General features: G+C 37.6%; 1 protein-coding gene and 7 non-coding genes across 8 annotated transcripts in view; all 8 read left to right on the top strand.

The window, feature by feature from the left end:
* The window catches only part of cfap74 (cilia and flagella associated protein 74), a 73966-nt gene that overhangs the window by 22341 nt on the left and 32745 nt on the right, over window positions 1-18880 (top strand). The window contains exons 13-24 of the mRNA XM_077725494.1: window positions 2947-3104; window positions 4909-5116; window positions 5200-5340; window positions 9236-9391; window positions 9467-9585; window positions 13416-13482; window positions 13568-13657; window positions 14309-14491; window positions 14643-14736; window positions 16243-16349; window positions 17600-17722; window positions 17804-17925. Of these exons, the coding sequence (XP_077581620.1) occupies window positions 2947-3104; window positions 4909-5116; window positions 5200-5340; window positions 9236-9391; window positions 9467-9585; window positions 13416-13482; window positions 13568-13657; window positions 14309-14491; window positions 14643-14736; window positions 16243-16349; window positions 17600-17722; window positions 17804-17925 (1568 nt within the window). The remainder of the gene's footprint in view (window positions 1-2946; window positions 3105-4908; window positions 5117-5199; window positions 5341-9235; window positions 9392-9466; window positions 9586-13415; window positions 13483-13567; window positions 13658-14308; window positions 14492-14642; window positions 14737-16242; window positions 16350-17599; window positions 17723-17803; window positions 17926-18880) is intronic.
* On the top strand, window positions 983-1064 carry trnas-aga (transfer RNA serine (anticodon AGA)). The gene has a single exon. It is a non-coding gene; the product is annotated as a tRNA-Ser (tRNA).
* trnas-aga (transfer RNA serine (anticodon AGA)) lies at window positions 1171-1252 on the top strand. Its single transcript has one exon. It is a non-coding gene; the product is annotated as a tRNA-Ser (tRNA).
* trnas-uga (transfer RNA serine (anticodon UGA)) lies at window positions 1358-1439 on the top strand. The gene has a single exon. It is a non-coding gene; the product is annotated as a tRNA-Ser (tRNA).
* On the top strand, window positions 1546-1627 carry trnas-aga (transfer RNA serine (anticodon AGA)). The gene has a single exon. It is a non-coding gene; the product is annotated as a tRNA-Ser (tRNA).
* Window positions 1734-1815, top strand: trnas-aga (transfer RNA serine (anticodon AGA)). Its single transcript has one exon. It is a non-coding gene; the product is annotated as a tRNA-Ser (tRNA).
* Window positions 1922-2003, top strand: trnas-uga (transfer RNA serine (anticodon UGA)). The gene has a single exon. It is a non-coding gene; the product is annotated as a tRNA-Ser (tRNA).
* trnas-aga (transfer RNA serine (anticodon AGA)) lies at window positions 2297-2378 on the top strand. Its single transcript has one exon. It is a non-coding gene; the product is annotated as a tRNA-Ser (tRNA).

The raw sequence follows: 18880 nt of genomic DNA, 5'->3' as shown, positions 1-18880 counted from the left end.
CTTAAAACCACCCCAATAACTTAACAAAGGTCTGGTCCTTGAGTTAAAAAAAATTATAGAAGAAAATACCGTATGTTCACGACTATAAGGCGCACCGCATTATAAGGCGCACCCTCAATGAATGACATTTATTCCATATATAAGGCGCACTGTATTATAAGGCGCTCTGTATTATAAGGCGCACTGTATTATAAGGCGCACTGTCTATTTTGGGGAAAATGTAAGACTTTTAAGTGCGCCTTATAGTCGTGAAAATACGTTTATGGCTATTGACTTCCAGGTATGAAGCACTCACTAACTACACACCTCTAGAGCCAGCCATTGTTGATGTTTTGGATTTTTTTTATAAAATCTTGTAGTGGGGGAGGAGCTATATGATGGAAGATTTTGTAAACTAAGATAGCATCTGCATATTTAACAGTATTCTTCCACTTCAGGCGTTTGTGTTTTTTTAATATCCGACAGTGGTGGTTTTTCGTTTTTGGTTTTCTATTTTTCCATATATATGACGCACTGTCTATTTTGGAGAAAATTTAAGACTTTTAAGTGCGCCTTATAGTCGTGAAAATACGGTACTCTTAATTTAGAATTAATCAATTTGGTTTACGGGTTGCATTCATGCCAACTCGATATTATGTGGGCTGGACCAGTTTAGTTTTACTCCAAAAAGTTCACTTAATGACACTGAAAGATAAGCATCCACAGCTAGTTTACTGTATTTTCACAACTTTAAGGTGGACTGCACTATAAGGCGCACCCTCAATGAATGACACATTTTAATTTTTTTTCCATATATAAAGCACACTGGATTATAAGGCGCCTTGTCTATTTTGGAGGAAATTTCAGATTTCTAAATGCGCCTTATAGTCGTGAAAATACTATGTTTCCTAAAGTTAGCAGTGTTTATTGGTTCAAGTATTGCTGTTAATGTAAGCATTATCATTGTTAGGTGCTGAAATTAGCACAAGGGCTTATCGATTGAGTTGTTGTGGCCGAGTGGTTAAGGCGATGGACTAGAAATCCATTGGGGTCTCCCCTCGTAGGTTCGAATCCTGCCAACAACGGTGAGAATTTTGTAAGGTTAACTGTGTTTATTGGTTCAACTGTTGCTGTTAATGTTAGCATTATCATTCTTAGCTGCTAAAATTAGCACTATACAGGACAGATGTAGTTGTTGTGGCTGAGTGGTTAAGGCGATGGACTAGAAATCCATTGGCGTCTCCCCTCGCAGGTTCGAATCCTGCCAACAATGGGGTACTTTTGTAAAGTAAGCTATGTTTATTGGTTCATTTGTTGCTGCTAATGTTAGCATGATCATTGTTAGGTGCTGAAATTAGCACGGAAGCCCATAGATAGAGTTGTTGTGGCCGAGTGGTTAAGGCGATGGACTTGAAATCCATTGGGGTCTCCCCTCGCAGGTTCGAATCCTGCCAACAACGGAGTGCATTTTGTAAAGTAAGCTATGTTTATTGGTTCAATTGTTGCTGCTAATGTTAGCATTATCATTGTTAGGTGCTGAAATTAGCGCTTTAAACTGTAGATGGAGTTGTTGTGGCCGAGTGGTTAAGGTGATGGACTAGAAATCCATTGGGGTCTCCCCTCGTAGGTTCGAATCCTGCCAACAACGAAGTACATTTTGAAAAGTTAGCATGGTTTATTGGTTCAATTGTTGCTGCTAATGTTAGCATTATCATTGTTAGGTGCTGAAATTAGCACTTGCACCTGTAGATGGAGTTGTTGTGGCTGAGTGGTTAAGGCGATGGACTAGAAATCCATTGGGGTCTCCCCTCGTAGGTTCGAATCCTGCCAACAACGAAGGTCAATTTGTAAACTTAACTGTGTTTATTGTTTCAACTGTTGCTGTTAATGTTAGCATGATCATTGTTAGGTCCTGAAATTAGCACGGGATTACATAGATGTAGTTGTTGTGGCCGAGTGGTTAAGGCGATGGATTTGAAATCCATTGGGGACTCCCCTCGTAGGTTCAAATCCTGCCAACAACGAAGTGACTTTTGTGAAGTAAGCTATGTTTTTGATTCAATTGTTGCTGCTAATGATAGCATTATCATTCTTAGCCGCTAAAATTAGCATTGTACAGTACAGATGTAGTTGTTGTGGTCGAGTGGTTGAGGCGATGAACTTGAAATCCTTTGGGGTCTCCCCTCGTAGGTTCAAATCCTCCCAACAACGAAGTGACTTTTGTGAAGTAAGCTATGTTTATTGGTTCAATCTTTGCTGCTAAAGTTAGCATTATCATTGTTAGGTGTTGAAATTAGCCCGATTAATGGCAGTTGGAGTTGTTGTGGCTGAGTGGTTAAGGCGATGGACTAGAAATCCATTGGGGTCTCCCCTCGTAGGTTCGAATCCTGCCAACAACGAGGTTCATTTTATAAAGTCAGCTATGTTTATTGGTTCAATTGTTGCTGCTACTGTTAGCATTACCATTCTTAGCTGCTACTGTTAGCATGATCATTCTTAGCTGCTAAAATTAGCACAGAAAACCATAGATGGAGTTGTTGTGTCGAGCCTTACACGTTAAAATACGGTAAGTGGATTTGACTCATATCCTGGTCAATAGCAGAGTTCCTTTTGTATCACTTTTTTTCCATTTCCATTTTTCGGTACCTACAGGTCGCTTCTGATACATTTTGGGATCAATTTCCTATTCATTTTGAGGGACTTTTCCAGATTCCTCTAGTTTGTTTGGGGCTTTCCTGGTGATCTTTTGTTATTTTAAGCCAATTCTGGCTCGTGGGCCGCACGTTTGACACCCCTGGTTTAATGAAAACCTTTTGGGAACGTTTGTAATTCCATTTTTTTTTAAATTAAACTCCTCCATCTCATTGATGGTCCAAACTTTGGTACAAAAGAAATAAGGTTTTACCCATAAAATGTCTGTATGCATATCCCAATTTGTTTTTTATGTTGCTTATGCTATTTCTTTAGGAAAACTTGCGCGTCAGACAAAGCCGAGCCCAAGCAAACTCCCTAAAGAAAGAACGGCAAGAAAAACGTCTGAAAGAAGCCATGCATGCCCAAGGCATCAACAGCACCAGGCACATATACCAACAAAAACGAGACGAGGAATTGAAACGAAAGCAAGAGTAAGTCCTCTCCTGCCAATCTTGTTCTCTTGAGAGTTTAGAAAAACAGGACTCTTTTCCTGTCACACAATTTCCACAAACTGTCCAAGTAACAAATAAATACACACCATGATAATAACTATCGTATTTTCACGACTATAAGGCGCACCGCATTATAAGGCGCACCCTCATTGAATGACATTTTTCCATATATAAGACGCAATGTATTATAAGGCGCTCTGTATTTTAAGGCGCACTGAATTATAAGGTGCACTGTCTATTTTTGAGAAAATTTAAGACTAAGTGCGCCTTATAGTCGTGAAAATACGGTAATTACACAGTCACCTCTAGAGCCAGCCATTGTTGATGTTTTGGATTTTTTTGTATAAAATCTTGCAGTGGGGGAGGAGCTATATGATGGAAGATTTTGTTGACTAAGATGGCATCTGCATATTTAACAGTATTGTTTCAGTTCAGGCATTTGTGTTTTTTTAATATCCGACAGTGGTGGTTTTTCGTTTTTGGTTTTCTCTTTTTCCCGAATATAAGGCGCACTGTATTATAAGGCGCACTGTCTATTTTGGAGAAAACTCAAGACTTCTAAGTGCGCCTTATAGTCGTGAAAATACGGTAATTAGGATTTATTTAGGTGAAAGTTCATTTTTCACTTTTTAGAAACAATATCTGGCACAATATTAGACTGCTACTTTCTACACGGAAGACGATTAGGGCCACTGGAAAAAACAAGATTTTCATTTTAATACTTCATTTTTCAGAAATGTACTGTATTTTCAGAATTCTGACTTTAAATACCCATTACTTCACTTAATGTATTTTGCTGTTTAGTATAACACCCCCCCCCCCTCCCACCCTCCGTTTAATATACCTGGATATCATAAACGGCAGGGGTATATTAAATGGCGCTCAAACGTGAGGCTCAAAAACAAACAAAAAATCATTTAATATACCCAGTCGAGTATATTAAACGGCAAAATACGGTCATTATTTTCATTGGACTTCGCTCAGTCACAAACCATAGTTTTTTTACAGATTATTTTTTTACAGTTATTACACAGAAGGGATTGTGTCGTGCTACCGCAAGTTTAGAGTCCTGTTGGATGTGGGTAAAAAAAAACTAAATCCAACACTTTATTTGTTCTTAAACTATATGTAAATATATATTTTTTTAAATTATTTATTTATTTATTTTACGCCCTTGTATACAGTACACCATATAGAATACAGGTAAAGAGTGAAATTCATGTTATAACAAAAAAAAAACGTAAAATATGTTGTCTCAATGTAATATTTGTATTTTTTTTCCCCCCCAAAAAAACGCAAAGCTCTGAATCCGCGGTGGTTGAAGTGCGAAGTAGCAGGGAACACTGTATTCTCTTCAAGGCTGCTTTGAACAAGTGATAAATGTCATGTGACCAACAAAATTGTCATGTTTTGGGGGCTAAACTGCAGTAAAATATACTTCATTTAATTACTTAGCACGCGGGAAAGCTATCCAAGTCAATCACATTGGAAACAAAACAATGCAGTATAGCTATGTTGCCTTAGCCAAGTTCGCCAAAAGTACACCAGTACAAAATCCTGATTTGAACTCATAAATTCTGATTTGATTCTCAGAATTCTGCCTTTAACGTCAGACTATTGTCCACCATTTTTTTTCAATGGCCCTAATCCACTTCCGATTTTCCTTCTCTGTCGCTCTCCTACACACATGTTCTTAAATCCCACATTATGGAACCATGTGTAGGTGTTTTCTCTCGCTGTGTATTAAGGTACACATGACCCCAATTTCTGTATAATCCCGCAGGGAATTCAAGGAAAAACAGAAAGCAAGGAGAGTAGAAATTGTAGACAAACTCCTTGAGGAACACCTGGTGAAGAATAGAAAATCCCAGCAAGAACCACCGCCAAAAACCAAAACTGGTCAAAAAATTCTTTCCCCAGGCAGGATAAGAGACAGACTGTTACGTTACCTGGATTCAGTACACCCATCAGGCACTGAGAGAGAAACTACAGTAAGAAGGATTTGATAATGACTGATGCAACTTGTGTGAAATCATAGCAAAAAGACTGAAATTTTTTTTGTTTCTTCCGTCAGTTAAGAAATTTAAGTGCGAGTGGCTCTTCGTCGGATTCCGAGTTCCAAGAAGATATTATCGAAAAGGAAATGCAGCATCTGAGCCTCCCTGATAGCCTGGAGGAACCTGAGTTTTGTGGACTGTGGGACCAAAGTTACAAGGTAAAACAATCAAAAACAATGGGAAAAAAATTGAGGGTTTCGCTGTAGCGTAATCCGAAATAATAGCAGTACAATGTGGTGTTTATTGCGTTAAAAAGGTCCAGTAATGTCAAGTTAAAATAGTTAAAATAAAGGTAACATAGTAAGCATAATCGACCGAAGGTTTTTTATTTTATTTTTGTGACTATTTTCATCGTATGCTTTTTTTTGCGGGAAAATCGCGTAGAATTACGTAGACAAATATTTTTGTAACTATTTTTTGTAAATCTGCAATATTAAAAATAGATTTTTGTACTCCCGTGATTGGGTAAGATTCCAAATTCCAAAAATGAACCAATTGAAAGAACCATTGATGAATTTTACGACGCAGACGGGCGCAGACACTTACAGAATCCTGCCTATCAACGACCTCCGGTCGAATCATAATATATTTCACCAACACTTATTTATTAATTAACTTATTCAATACCTATTTATTTATGTCTAAAATACGGGTTTTTTTGTAAATCTGCAATACTAAAAATGTATTTTTGTACTCCCGTGATTGAGTAAGATTCCAAATTCCTAAAAAAAAGGACCAGAAACCAGTAAAAATGAACCAATTGAAAGAACCATTCATGAATTTTACAACGCAGACGGGGCGCAGACACTTACAAAATCCTGCCTATCAACGACCTAAGGTCGAATAATTAAATTGTTTCATTTGGGGGAAGGAAAGACGGTTATTAACAACACTGATGAAGTTGAGTTGAGTTAAAAAATGAATGCATTGTCCTCTCAGTTCGAGTATTGTGTGAGCGTGTCCAAGCTAGCTGTCAATCACACGTGCTTGCTTGCATTGATGCTAAAAGCATTTAGTACTGTTTTTATTCGAGCATTACGTACATCCATGTATAATGCGCACCCGGAATTTGTGTTTAAAAATTGTTATACGTTATTTTTTTCAGTTTTTCTCAGTTCACGCCAAAGATTGTCACCGGTACTAGTAATTGGCAAATGTGTTTCCCTAGAAACACTTTATTTTTTACCCATTTTACCCTTTAAACCTGCCGAAGGCTATTTGGAGAGGGCTGGCTTTTGTAACAGAACGTAGAGTATCGCCCTCTGGCGGACAATGACAGGTTTTACGTCCTGCATTATAATGAGGAGAGCATTTTTTCACTGGCTGAGGGCTTGGGATTTGGTCATAAAAGCAAAGACTTTGTGTATAAGGCGCACTTGAATTTTGTTTCAGTTTTTTGGTGCAAAATCTTGCGCATTATACCCCAATAAGTAGTGTAGTTTAAATAACGTCCCCATGTTTTTGGTATATATTGTAGCATCCACAAAATGCACATATTGAAGGCATTATGGCATTGGTCCTTGCTAAAAGGACCCGAATTTTGCTTAAATTTTTTGGTACAAAATTTTGCACATTATATTCTAATAAATACAGTAGTTTAAATAACTTTCCCATGTTTTTTGATATATAAAATATGTAAATGCAAATATTAAAGGCATTGTGGAATTGATCTTTGCCAAAAGGACCCAAACTTTAATTCAGTTTTTTGGTACAAAATTTTGCACATTATATTTGAATAAAAGCAGTAGTTTTAAATAACCCTCCAAGTTTTTTTTAAATATATTTTGGGATGCGTGAAATACGCATATTATAGGTATCGTGCTATTGGTCCTTGCTGAAAGGATTCAAAATTTTCTTCAGTTTTTTGGTACAAAATTTTGCGCGTTATATTCGAATAAATAGGTTAGTTTAAATAAGGCCCCCATGTTTTTTTTATATATTGTGGGATCCAGAAAATATGCATATTAAAGGCATCGTGCTATCGGTCCTTGCCAAAGGGAGCCAAATTTCCTTCAGTTTTTTGGTTTAAAAAAATTGCGCATTATATTCGAATAAATACAGTAATTTCAATAACGCCCAATGTTTGTTTGTTTGTTTGTTTTTTAATATGGCATCCAGAAAACATGCATATTTAAGGCACTGTGCTATCGGTCCTTGCCAAAAGGACCCGAACTTTGCTTCAGTTTTTAGTTAGAAAATTTTGCGCATTATATTCGAATAAATACGGTAATTTGAATAACTTCCCCATGTTTTTTTATAAATTGTGGCATCCAGAAAGTTTGCATATCACATGTATCGTGATATTGGTCCTTGCTAATAGGCCACAAACTTTGTTAGCGTTTTTTGGTACAAAATCTTGCACATTATACTCAAATAAATACAGTAGTTTCAATAAATTCCCCCTTTTTTAATATATTTTAGCATCCAAGAAATGCACATAATGGTGCTTCCTAAAATAGAAAACCCACTGATTTCTATTTAAGTAGACCCAAAAAAAGCACTAAAAAAACAAGTCCTCCACTCATGACGACAACAGCTTGCATTTTAAACCCCAACCTAAAACAAAAACTCAAAAAAAACCCGACCAACAGAATTTCTGCCTATAACTGAGACCCTCAGCTTTTACACCCATATTTTCCGAACTAATTTCCAAAAGTTCATGTAAAATTTGTAAGAAAAAATCCTCAAAATGACCTCCCAGAATTTTATAAGCATGTTGAACCATACCGGGCTGGCCTACAGGATGAATTGCTTTGCTCAAAGGCAGCTTTAAGCCACTAAGCACAGTGTAACTTTGAGCTGGCTTCTACAGAGGTGTATTGGCTCTCCAGCTCATCCAACAACCCACACATGAAATATAGGGCGACAGGCATCACTTCTCATTTTGCTGGTGCCTTTGATGCCTCGAAGCGAGCCACCGTGAAGCTCCGAGGCCCAAGCCGGGGCGGCAAGTGGAGTGTAAGTGATCTTACAGACCCGACTCGTACCCTCATCAAAGCACCGTCTCGGCATCGTTAATGACGGGTAATAGATCAGCGCGCCGTTAGATGCCTGCCATGTGAATTGATACATTAATGGCGGCTAGATGATCAAATACTGCTATTTTAATAATGTCTCCAAATAGATGAAAACATCACTTTTTTCATATTTCTTACTCTAACTCAGGGATAGGCAAACTATGGCCCGCGGGCCACATACAGGCCCGTTAGGTTTTTTAATCCGGCCCGCCGACGTTGTCCAAATAATTTTTTTTAATCCAAGATGGCGCCATCAGGCGGAAGCCAGTGGCAGTAGCTGTGTCCACTCATATTTGTTTTTTTGTGTGTTTTACAGCCCTTCCATCTTTTTTTTAAATGACATTTTAATATTTCATAATACATTCCTTTTTACTTGACTTTGTACTTTCTACTTTTCACTTTAATAATGAGTGATGAGTATGTTAATACTTGAGTCCTCTTTATCTGTTTATATTTCATATCTACTGTTAACGGATGCACTTTTTTATTTGTATCATATCTTGTGCTGACTCCACACATCTGTCAAAAATTTAAAGTCAATGTAGCCCCCGGGCTGAAAAGTTTGCCCACCCCTGGTCTAACTACTTGAAATGAATGTTAAAAAGTCTGTGTACAGCTTTATTTGTGAAATATTTAACAAAAATTAAACCAGCACAAATATTTTTTTCACAAACTCCATCAAAAAAGTACCTTACTGCATTAGTCCCAACGGAAAGTCAAAATAAATGGTTCAAAATTAAAAGGTACCGTATTTTCACGACTATAAGGCGCACTTAAAAGTCTTAAATTTTCTCCAAAATAGACAGTGCGCCTTATAATACAGTGCGCCTTATAATACAGTGCACCTTATAATACAGTGCAGTGCGCCTTATAATACAGTGCGCCTTATATATGGAAGAATGTCATTCATTGAGGGTGCGCCTTATAATGCGGTGCGCCTTATAGTCGTGAAAATACGCTTTTCACATTCAAACAGGGGTGGCAAACCTACAATAAGTAACATTTCACCACCCATTTCATTCTTGTGTACTTTCAGCTCCCTTTGAATGTGAAGAAAACATTTACACCACCAGATGTCAAAGGAGAACCTGCAGTGGTTTGCCCAAAGCGTCGAGTAACGCCTAAAAAAGGCGGAGGAAAACAAATAAAGGGACCCTCTTTTACCAGTAAGCCAGAAGTCATCCTATTCAAGGTATAGTATAAAATCAATAAAATCACCAAGGTATTTTTAAAGCACTGTGGTTATATCGTTTAACATCTTTTTCAGGACTTTGAAGTGGGAGAAACCTATAAAAAAAAAGTAATACTGACAAATATCAGCTATATCACCAATCACTGCAAGTTTCTTGGCATCTCGGCTCAACTGCAGGATTTTATCATGATTAAGTGAGTAAGCCAGGTATAGTTTTTAGACAATATGCTACGAGTACTGATCAATTTTATTTTTTATTTTATTTAAAAGAATGCTTACAAGGGCTTGGAGTAAATAATCATAGTTCAATGTCGTTGAAATGCTAGAATTTGCTTCAAAACTTTGATTTTTCATGTATAGTGCAGTATTAAGTATGTAAATTCTCTCATTCGTTACATGGTCCTCCAAAAAACTATTTACTAAACCAGGGGTGGGCAAACTTTTGGGCCCGGGGGCCAGATTGATTTTAAAAATTTGACAGATGGGCCAGGTCAGCACAAGATACGATGCATATAAAAAAGTGCATCCGTTAACAGTACATATGAAACATAAACAGAAAAAAAGGGACTAAAGTATTAACATACTCATCACTTATCATTAAAGTAGAAAGTACAAAGTCAAGTAAAAAGGAATGTTTTAAGAAATATTCAAATGTAATTATTTGGACAGCGTCGGCGGGCCAGATTAAAAGGCCTAGCGGGCTGGATGTGGCCCACGGGCCGTAGTTTGTCTGTAATAAACCCTTAAAAATTTAAGAATTTTGTATGAAAGATATGAGAAACCCCCAAAAAAAATGAGAGAAAATAATTTGTGTATAACCACTCAAAAAAATGTTGTTGTGGAGAGACAGCCAATGGGAAGCCAGCGGAGTGAAGGGAGTTTTTTCAAGCAGGACACAATGCTACTGTGACTATTTCAAAATAAAATGACAATGCAGGTAATATAAACATATAATATATATTTATATATATATATATATATATATATATATATATATATATATATATATATATATATATATATATATATATATATATATATATATATATATATATATATATATATATATATATATATATATATATATATATATATATATATATATATATATATATATATATATATATATATATATATATATATATATATATATATATATATAGATATAGATATAGATATAGATATAGATATAGATATAGATATAGATATAGATATAGATATAGATATAGATATAGATATAGATATAGATATAGATATAGATATAGATATAGATATAGATATAGATATAGATATATATATATATATATATATATATATATATATATATATATATATATATATATATATATATATATATATTTTGGGGGATTTTCATAATCATTTTTTCGTATATAGTAACAGTCATTTGCATATCAACGGTTTTGTAACCTGAACATTTGTAAGTAGAAGCATTTGTAAGTACAAATTCTACTGTACAAATCTATTTTGGACCCGCTTTTATATTTAAATCGACCCCTCTACTGACAATGTTGTCAAAGCATCTTTCCCAATTTGAAAAGTGTTAATTAACCCTCAGAAACATCTGCTTATGTCTCACAATTTGCTACAAGTACTTGTCAGTTGAACAACACAGTGAACTAACTTGAGAAGCTAGCTTTTCCTTCCACATACAAGCACATCACGACATCTAAAACCCATCAACTTGCTCTGAGTCAAGTCTACTACACTATCATCCTTTGAGGGTTGAACCAGTAATGCATTTTCACCAGGGTCATCCACAGTCCCAAACTTAGATTTGATTTTTTTTCCACATTGCACAGCTTTTCCCAAGCTTCATCTATTCCCCTGCTAGCTGAATTTTTCTTAAGCTTTTCCCTTCAAAGTAATGCATTTGTACTCCTTATTAAAACATGAATATGGAGGTGAAAATTGTGAATCAGGGGGCGGCTTATATGAGAGAAATTGTAAAATTCAATGATTTTAAGGCTATTTTAAGGGTACGGCTTATACACGGGGGCGGCTTACATGCGGGAAAATACTTTTTTTTACTACAAATGCTAAGAAATTCACCTTACATTGTAAGTATAACGTAAAAAAACAACATTGCAGGCTGTGTTTGTCAAATCAATCACAGGCCCAGTCAAGCAACTAAAAAAAGTATGACTTATAGTCCAAAAAATACGGTAATTTTACTCTCTGATGCTTGCATAGACGGATTCAAAACTTCAGCTCCACAATCTATTAAGTCATATTTTTTTAGCTTTTAGTTTCCGTAATTTCACGACTATAAGGCGCACTTAAAAGTGTTACATTTTCTCCAACATAGACAGCGCGCCTTATAATCCAGTGTACCTTATATATGGAAAAAACAGAAAACCAAAAACAAAAAACCACCACTGTCGGATATTAAAAATACACAAACGCCTGAACTGAAACAATACTGTTAAATATGCAGATGCCATCTTAGTTTACAACATCTTCCACCATATAGCTCCTCCCCCACTGCAAGATTTTATACCAAAAAATCCAAAACATCAACAATGGCTGGCTCTAGAGGTGACTGTAAAGTAGTGAGTGCTTCATACCTGGAAGTCAATAGCAATTACCGTATTTTCATGACTATAGGGCGCATTTAAAAGTCTTAAATTTTCTCCAAAATAGACAGTGCACCTTATAATACAGTGCGCCTTATATATGGAAAAAATGTCATTCATTGAGGGTGCACCTTATAATGCGATGCACCTTATAGTCGTGAAAATACGGTAATCCTATTGTTCTTCTTGTGTTTTGGTCCAAAAAAATCTAATTAGATTCCATATAATCATGATAAAATATCGCTATTAAGACAATATTTTTGCATCTTCTTGGAACATCTGGAAGACATATGAAAACAGTAGCGCCAGCTTTCGCGGAGTGACTACTCTCCTGTATGGCCTCATTTGTAGTGCTTTATATAGTGCTGTCATAGGCTTTTTTCTAACTTTGTCTCATTCAGCGTTTAATCCCTAGTGAACTGTTCTATTTTACTTGGCATGCCTCTTCGTATCATCTCTTCAAAGTAGAACGGAAGAATGATATTCACAGAATGAGAATTACCGAAATAGGATAATGAGAAGGACAAATTCTGATGATCAAGTTTGGATCAGAATGCCGATACTGCTAGAAAATAAAATATTTTTCACCCAAAATACAAATTTAAACAAAGGACTTATTTGTTGACTATATATGTTTGGTCGCCCGTACGTTTTTTCGCACGGACGTTTGGTCGCCCGGACGTTTGGTCGCACGGACGTTTGGTCGCCCGGACGTTTTGGTCGGCCGGACGTTTTGGTCGGCCGGACGTTTGGTCGCCTGGATGTTTGGTCGCCTGGATGTTTGGTCGCCCGAGCGTTTGGTCGCCCGGATGTTTGGTCGCCCGGATGTTTGGTCGCCCGGACGTTTGGTCGCCCGGACGTTTGGTCGCCCGGACGTTTGGTCGCCCGGACGTTTGGTCGCCCGGACGTTTGGTCGCCCGGACGTTTGGTCGCCCGGACGTTTGGTCGCCCGGACGTTTGGTCGCCCGGACGTTTGGTCGCCCGGACGTTTGGTCGCCCGGACGTTTGGTCGCCCGGACGTTTGGTCGCCCGGACGTTTGGTCGCCCGGACGTTTGGTCGCCCGGACGTTTGGTCGCCCGGACGTTTGGTCGCCCGGACGCTTGGTCGCCCGGACGTTTGGTCGCCCGGACGTTTGGTCGCCGGACGTTTGGTCGCCCGGACCTTTGGTCGCCCGGACGTTTGGTCACCCGGATTTTTGACAACATGACAGAGTTTACTGTTGAAATCAGCTCCCAAAATTATATTCATGAGGAGAGTTTAATATCTAAATATCTACTGTTGAAACCAGCTCTCAAAATTATATTCACCCGGGCGACCAAACGTCTGGCGACCAAACGTCCGGGAGACCAAAAGTCCGGTCATGCCCTCAATGGCACGCAATGAGTAAAAGATTATTTAGCACTTTGTTTATGAACTTATTTTTCTCCAGTTTTCAACCTCCTGGTCCTTTGTCAACTGGGATGTCCTGTGAGATGCACATTACTTTCCACCCCTCGGTTAGTAACACGGTTCCGTATTTTTTTTCTTGTTTTTAATTTATTTATTTTATTATTTTAATACTCTTTTGATTCCCATCCGCAGATCAATGAGGACCTGGAAGGAGAGGTTGACTTTGCTTCAGCAGCTGGTCGCTTTTCTGTAGCTGTCAAATGCACCATAAAGAGATGCGACGTAAGAAACTTGTCTTTGACTGTCCGGGTGCCGTATTTTTGGACTATAAGTCGCAGTTTCTTTTCAGAGTTTTGCCAGGGGTGCGGCTTATACCCCAGCAAGACTTATGAGTGAACATTTTGACACATTAGTATACCATTTCATGATTTCACGGAAGAGCTCTTCACCATTAATGTTCACCATCATTTTTTTATTATTTTAAATACCATTCAAGATTGTATTTTAAAATTCCCTAATTCCTTTTAGTGTAAAAAAATATATTCAGCCTGTTGTTGCATTTATTCTTCTTTTTATTTTTTATTATTTTAAATACCATTCAAAATTGTATTTAAAAATTCCCTAAAAATGCGACTTATACCAAAAAAAATTATGACCTTATTTTAATTGTCAAAAAATATATTCAGCCTGTTTTTGCATTTATTCTTTTTCATTTTTTATAATTTTAAAAACTGTTCAAGATTTTATTTTGAAATTCCCTAAAAATGCGACTTATACTCCAGTGCGACATGTTTTATTTTCGCTTTTCATAGTGCATTTTTTGGCTGGTTCGACTTATACTCAGGTGTTCGTTATAATTATTAAAAAAAATACGATATGCACTCTGCTAAGCCAATTCTTTTCACTAATCTTGCTAATTTACGTTCTCTACAGTTGGAGGTGGACAACCAGTTTATTGACTTTGGTTCGCATGTAGTGGGACAAACCATTTTACGGACTATAACCTTGACCAACAAGGGTGCACTTGCAACGCGCTTCAGCTTGGACACTACAAAGCCCGTTCCAGAAATTCACCAGGTCCAGATTCCAGCCCATTGTTCGACCGACACACAGCAGGTCAGGCGAACCGGACCTTAAATCCGGGTCATTAATGCTCGCGGTGAAGCAAAAATTATGTTCTAATAAGTTGGGAATTGTACATTTTTTTTAAAAACTGAAAACATAAACAATGTAAAATGAATGAACTTGATGTGGTGATGGATTGCAGGACACAACTGATCCGAACCAGAGCGCTGCACCTAATCCCACCGGTATGGATCATGTTTTGGATAGATCTACTGTAACCCGACAGGGCCAGCGAGGTAAATTGGAAGCAAAGACAAAAGAGGGAATTTTTGTGATCATAAGTCTTGTTTGAAGAGGCACTCGACATGGATTTGGGTGCTCGGACGTTTGGTCGCCGGTCTTTTGGTCCCCGGTCTTTTGGTCCCCGGTCTTTTGGTCCCCGGCCTTTTGGTCTCCGGCCTTTTGGTCCCCGGCCTTTTGGTCCCCGGCCTTTTGGTCCCCGGCCTTTTGGTCCCCGGCCTTTTGGTCCCCGGCCTTTTGGTCCCCGGCCTTTTGGTCCCCGGCCTTTTGGTCCCCGGCCTTTTGGGCCCCGGCCTTTTGGTCCCCGGCCTTTTGATCCCCGGCCTTTTGGTCCCCGGCCTTTTGGTCCCCGGCCTTTTGGTCCCCGGCCTTTTGGTCCCCGGCCTTTTGGTCCCCGGCCTTTTGGTCCCCGGCCTTTTGATCCCCAGCCTTTTGGTCCCTTTTGGTCGCCGATCAAATGGTGACAGAGAGTTTACTGTTAAAACCTTCTCTCAAAATTATATTCATGAGAGAGCGTATAATATCTAAGAAAGAGAGTTTAATATCTAAGAGAGAGAGAGAGTTTAATATCTCAGAGAAAGTTTAATATCTAAGAGAGAGAGAGTTTAATATCTAAGAGAGAGTTTAATATCTAAGAGAGAGTTTAATATCTAAGAGAGAAAATTTAATATCTAAGAGAGAGTTTAATATCTAAGAGAGAGAGTTTAATATGTAAGAGAGAGAGTTTATTATCTAAGTACTGTTTAATATCTAAGTACTTTTGACCTGCAACCAAAAGGGACCAAAAGACCGGAGACCAAACGTCCGGTCACATGGATTTGACATCCATTCCCATCAATGGTACAAAAACATGATCACTTAACTCAGCTTTTTCCATTCGTATTGGAATGAGGGTCTATCATCATCTTTAGCAGCCAATAAGTAAAATAATGGGCGATGACTACTTGTTTAGTTACCGTATTTCAGTGATTTTCAACCACTGTGCCGTGGCACACTAGTGTGCCGTGAGAGATCGTCAGGTGTGCCGTGAGAAATTATCCAATATCCTTTTTTTAAAAATTAACATTTATTAATAGTTTTCTGCAAATATGATGTCATTGTCCAGTGTCCGTGCTGTAGTAAATATACTATACAGAGTGTCATTTTGTAAAAATTTTGGTTAGTGGTGTGCCACAAATTTTTCCAATGTAAAAAATGTGCCGTGGCTCAAAAAAGGTTGAAAAACACTGCCGTATTTTCACAAGTATACGTCGCATCGCATTATAAGGCGCACTGCATTATAAGGCGCACTGCATTATAAGGCGCCCTGTCTATTTTGGAGAAAATTTAAGACTTTTAAGTGCGCCTTATAGTCGTACTTGTGAGTTATTTTACCTCCACATAAACCCACATTAACATAGCAAAATGAAAAATAGATGCTGTGAAAGTTTGATGTTCTATTTGAGCAGGCTCATTTTATTTATTAAAATGAAATGATTAACATTTTTTTTATGGGTTGGCAGAAACCCAGATTTCGACTTCAGATCCGAGAGCGACTTCTGTCTCTTCCAGTATCCATTCCCAGATCCAAGATGGCCTGTCTGACTCCTGTGACATACGTATAGGAAATGTAAGTATTGTAAGAATATCACATACAGCATTGGCACAGGATGACTTGAAATGATTTTCTCACTTACAGTTTTTCATGTTTTAATTGGCTGAGGCGTTATCCTTAGTGGATACTGCCTCTGCCGATCCCCAAAGTCTGTGTGTGATAGGCTCCAGCTTACTTGTGACCTTAATGAGTCCAATCTAGCCAAGTTTATTAATTAACTGTAGCTCTTTCAAAAAGAAATGCACTTGACTCTAAGCTTCTAGTCCAGGGGTGGGCAAACTTTTCGGCCCGGGGTGGCCATATTGACTTTAAAATTTGACAGATGGGCCGGGTCAGCACAAGATATGATACATATAAAAAAGTGCATCCGTTAACAGTGCATATGAAGCATAAACAGAAAAAAGTATTAACATGCCGTATTTTCACGACTATAAGGCGCACCGCATTATAAGGCACACCCTCAATGAATGACATTTTTTCCATATATAAGGCGCACTGTCTATTTTGGAGAAAATGTAAGACTTTTAAGTGCGCCCTATAGTCGTGAAAAAACGGTAATTGCTATTGACATCCAGGTATGAAGCACTCACTACACAGTCACCTCTAGAGCCAGCCATTGTTGATGTTTTGGATTTTTTTGTATAAAATCTTGCAGTGGGGGAGGAGCTATATAATAAAGAAGATGTTGTAAACTAAGATGGCATCTGCATATTTAACAGTATAGTTTCAGTTCAGGCGTTTTCGTTTATGATTTTCAGTTTTTTTCCATATATAAGGCGCACTGGATTATTAGGCGCACTGTCTATTTTGGAGAAAATTGAAGACTAAAGCGCGCCTTATAGTCGTGAAAATATGGTACTCATCACTCATCATTAAAGTAAAAAGTATAAAGTACAAAGTCAAGTAAAAAGGAATGTATTAAGAAATATTAAAATGCAATTTAAAAAAAGATAGAGGGGCTGTAAAACACAAAAAAACAAAGCGTGGACAGAGTTACTGCCACTGGCTTCCGCGTGACGGCGCCACCTTGGGGAAAAAAATAAAAATATGTCGGCGGGCCGGATTAAAAAGCCTAACGGGCCAGATGTAGCCCGCGTGCCGTAGTTTGCCCACATCTATTCTAGTCCAGCACTTTACCCGCTTGGCCACAACAATCTTGATTGACAAGTTTATCATTAATCAAACAGCTGTTTATACACCAGGTAACAAATTACCATTGAATAATGAATAACTAATTATCTGTTTGTTTTTTTTGTTTATTTCAGGTAAGAGAAGGAGATATTGGACCATTTGAAAGTGTCAAACTGGAAATAATATTTTCTCCGACTGTACCTGGAGAAGTCAAGTTGGACGTTTATATCAAGTTTTCTGATCCAACTAGTTACCCGGTAAGAACAATCAATAATAGACCATTGATTGGTTAAAGGTTCATTTGGAAGATGGAAATAACCAAAATCTTGCTTTAACAGATAACCATCTTGGTGAAGGGTGAAGGAGTTGGCCTCCCAGTGTGGGTAGTCGAACCTAATATTGATATGAAAATTTGCATGATTGACCGCCTTTATCAGGAGGAAGTTACACTCCAAAGCAGGTATGTTTCAATTTGTGACTACCACAGTATAACTCGATTTTTATATCAGTGTATACAGTATGTAATACAGTCGATATCTACTCCGTATGAGCTTCATTTTATCCCGCATTCTCTAAACTTTTCCCCAATGGATTTGCATAACCATCTGTTGTTACACCTGCCAGGCTGTTCTATTTTAGTTACGACATTAACCACTCTAAACTCAAAGAATGTTTATCACAAAAAATGTTTTACCCTAGAATAGACATGGGCAAACTACGGCCCGCGGGCCACTTTCGGCCCACTAGGCGTTTTAATCCGGCCAGCCGACGTTGTCCAAGTGTATTTTTTTTTAATCCCCAAGATGGCGCCGTCACGCGGAAGCTAGTGGCAGTAATTCTTTCCACTCTTATTTGTTTTTCGTGTTTCACAGCCCCTTTATCTTTTTTTTAAATTACATTTTTATATTTTTTAATACATTCCTTTTTACTTTACTTTGTACTTTTTACTTTTTACTTTAATGATAAGTGATGAGTATGTTAAAACTTTAGTCCTTTTTTCTGTTTATGTTTCATATGTACTGTTAACGGATGCACTTTTTTATATGTATCGTATCTTGTGCTGACCTGACCCATCTGTCAAATTTTTAAAGTCAATGTGGCTCCCGGGTCGAAAAGTTTGTCCACCCCTGCTCTAGGACAACGTTCCCCAACCACCGGTCCTTCAGAGTAATAAATACTAACGTTTTCAATCTCGACCGCCAACTTGAAATGACAAAAGTTGCTATTATAATATAACCGTCATATACATCGTTCATTTTTCTTATAAATGGATTAAATGAACTAAAGGCCCTGAATATTCAGTTTTTTATATATCTAAAACAATGTTTATTTTTGCTTTTTTTCATATATTTTTAGATTTTACAAAATGATTTTTGAACTAAAAACAGAAAAAAGGATTAAAAAATTACAATTAT

Source organism: Stigmatopora nigra, chromosome 1, assembly GCF_051989575.1.
Source record: "Stigmatopora nigra isolate UIUO_SnigA chromosome 1, RoL_Snig_1.1, whole genome shotgun sequence".
Classification (NCBI taxonomy): domain Eukaryota; kingdom Metazoa; phylum Chordata; class Actinopteri; order Syngnathiformes; family Syngnathidae; genus Stigmatopora; species Stigmatopora nigra.
This window is presented reverse-complemented; position numbering and strand designations above follow the sequence as displayed.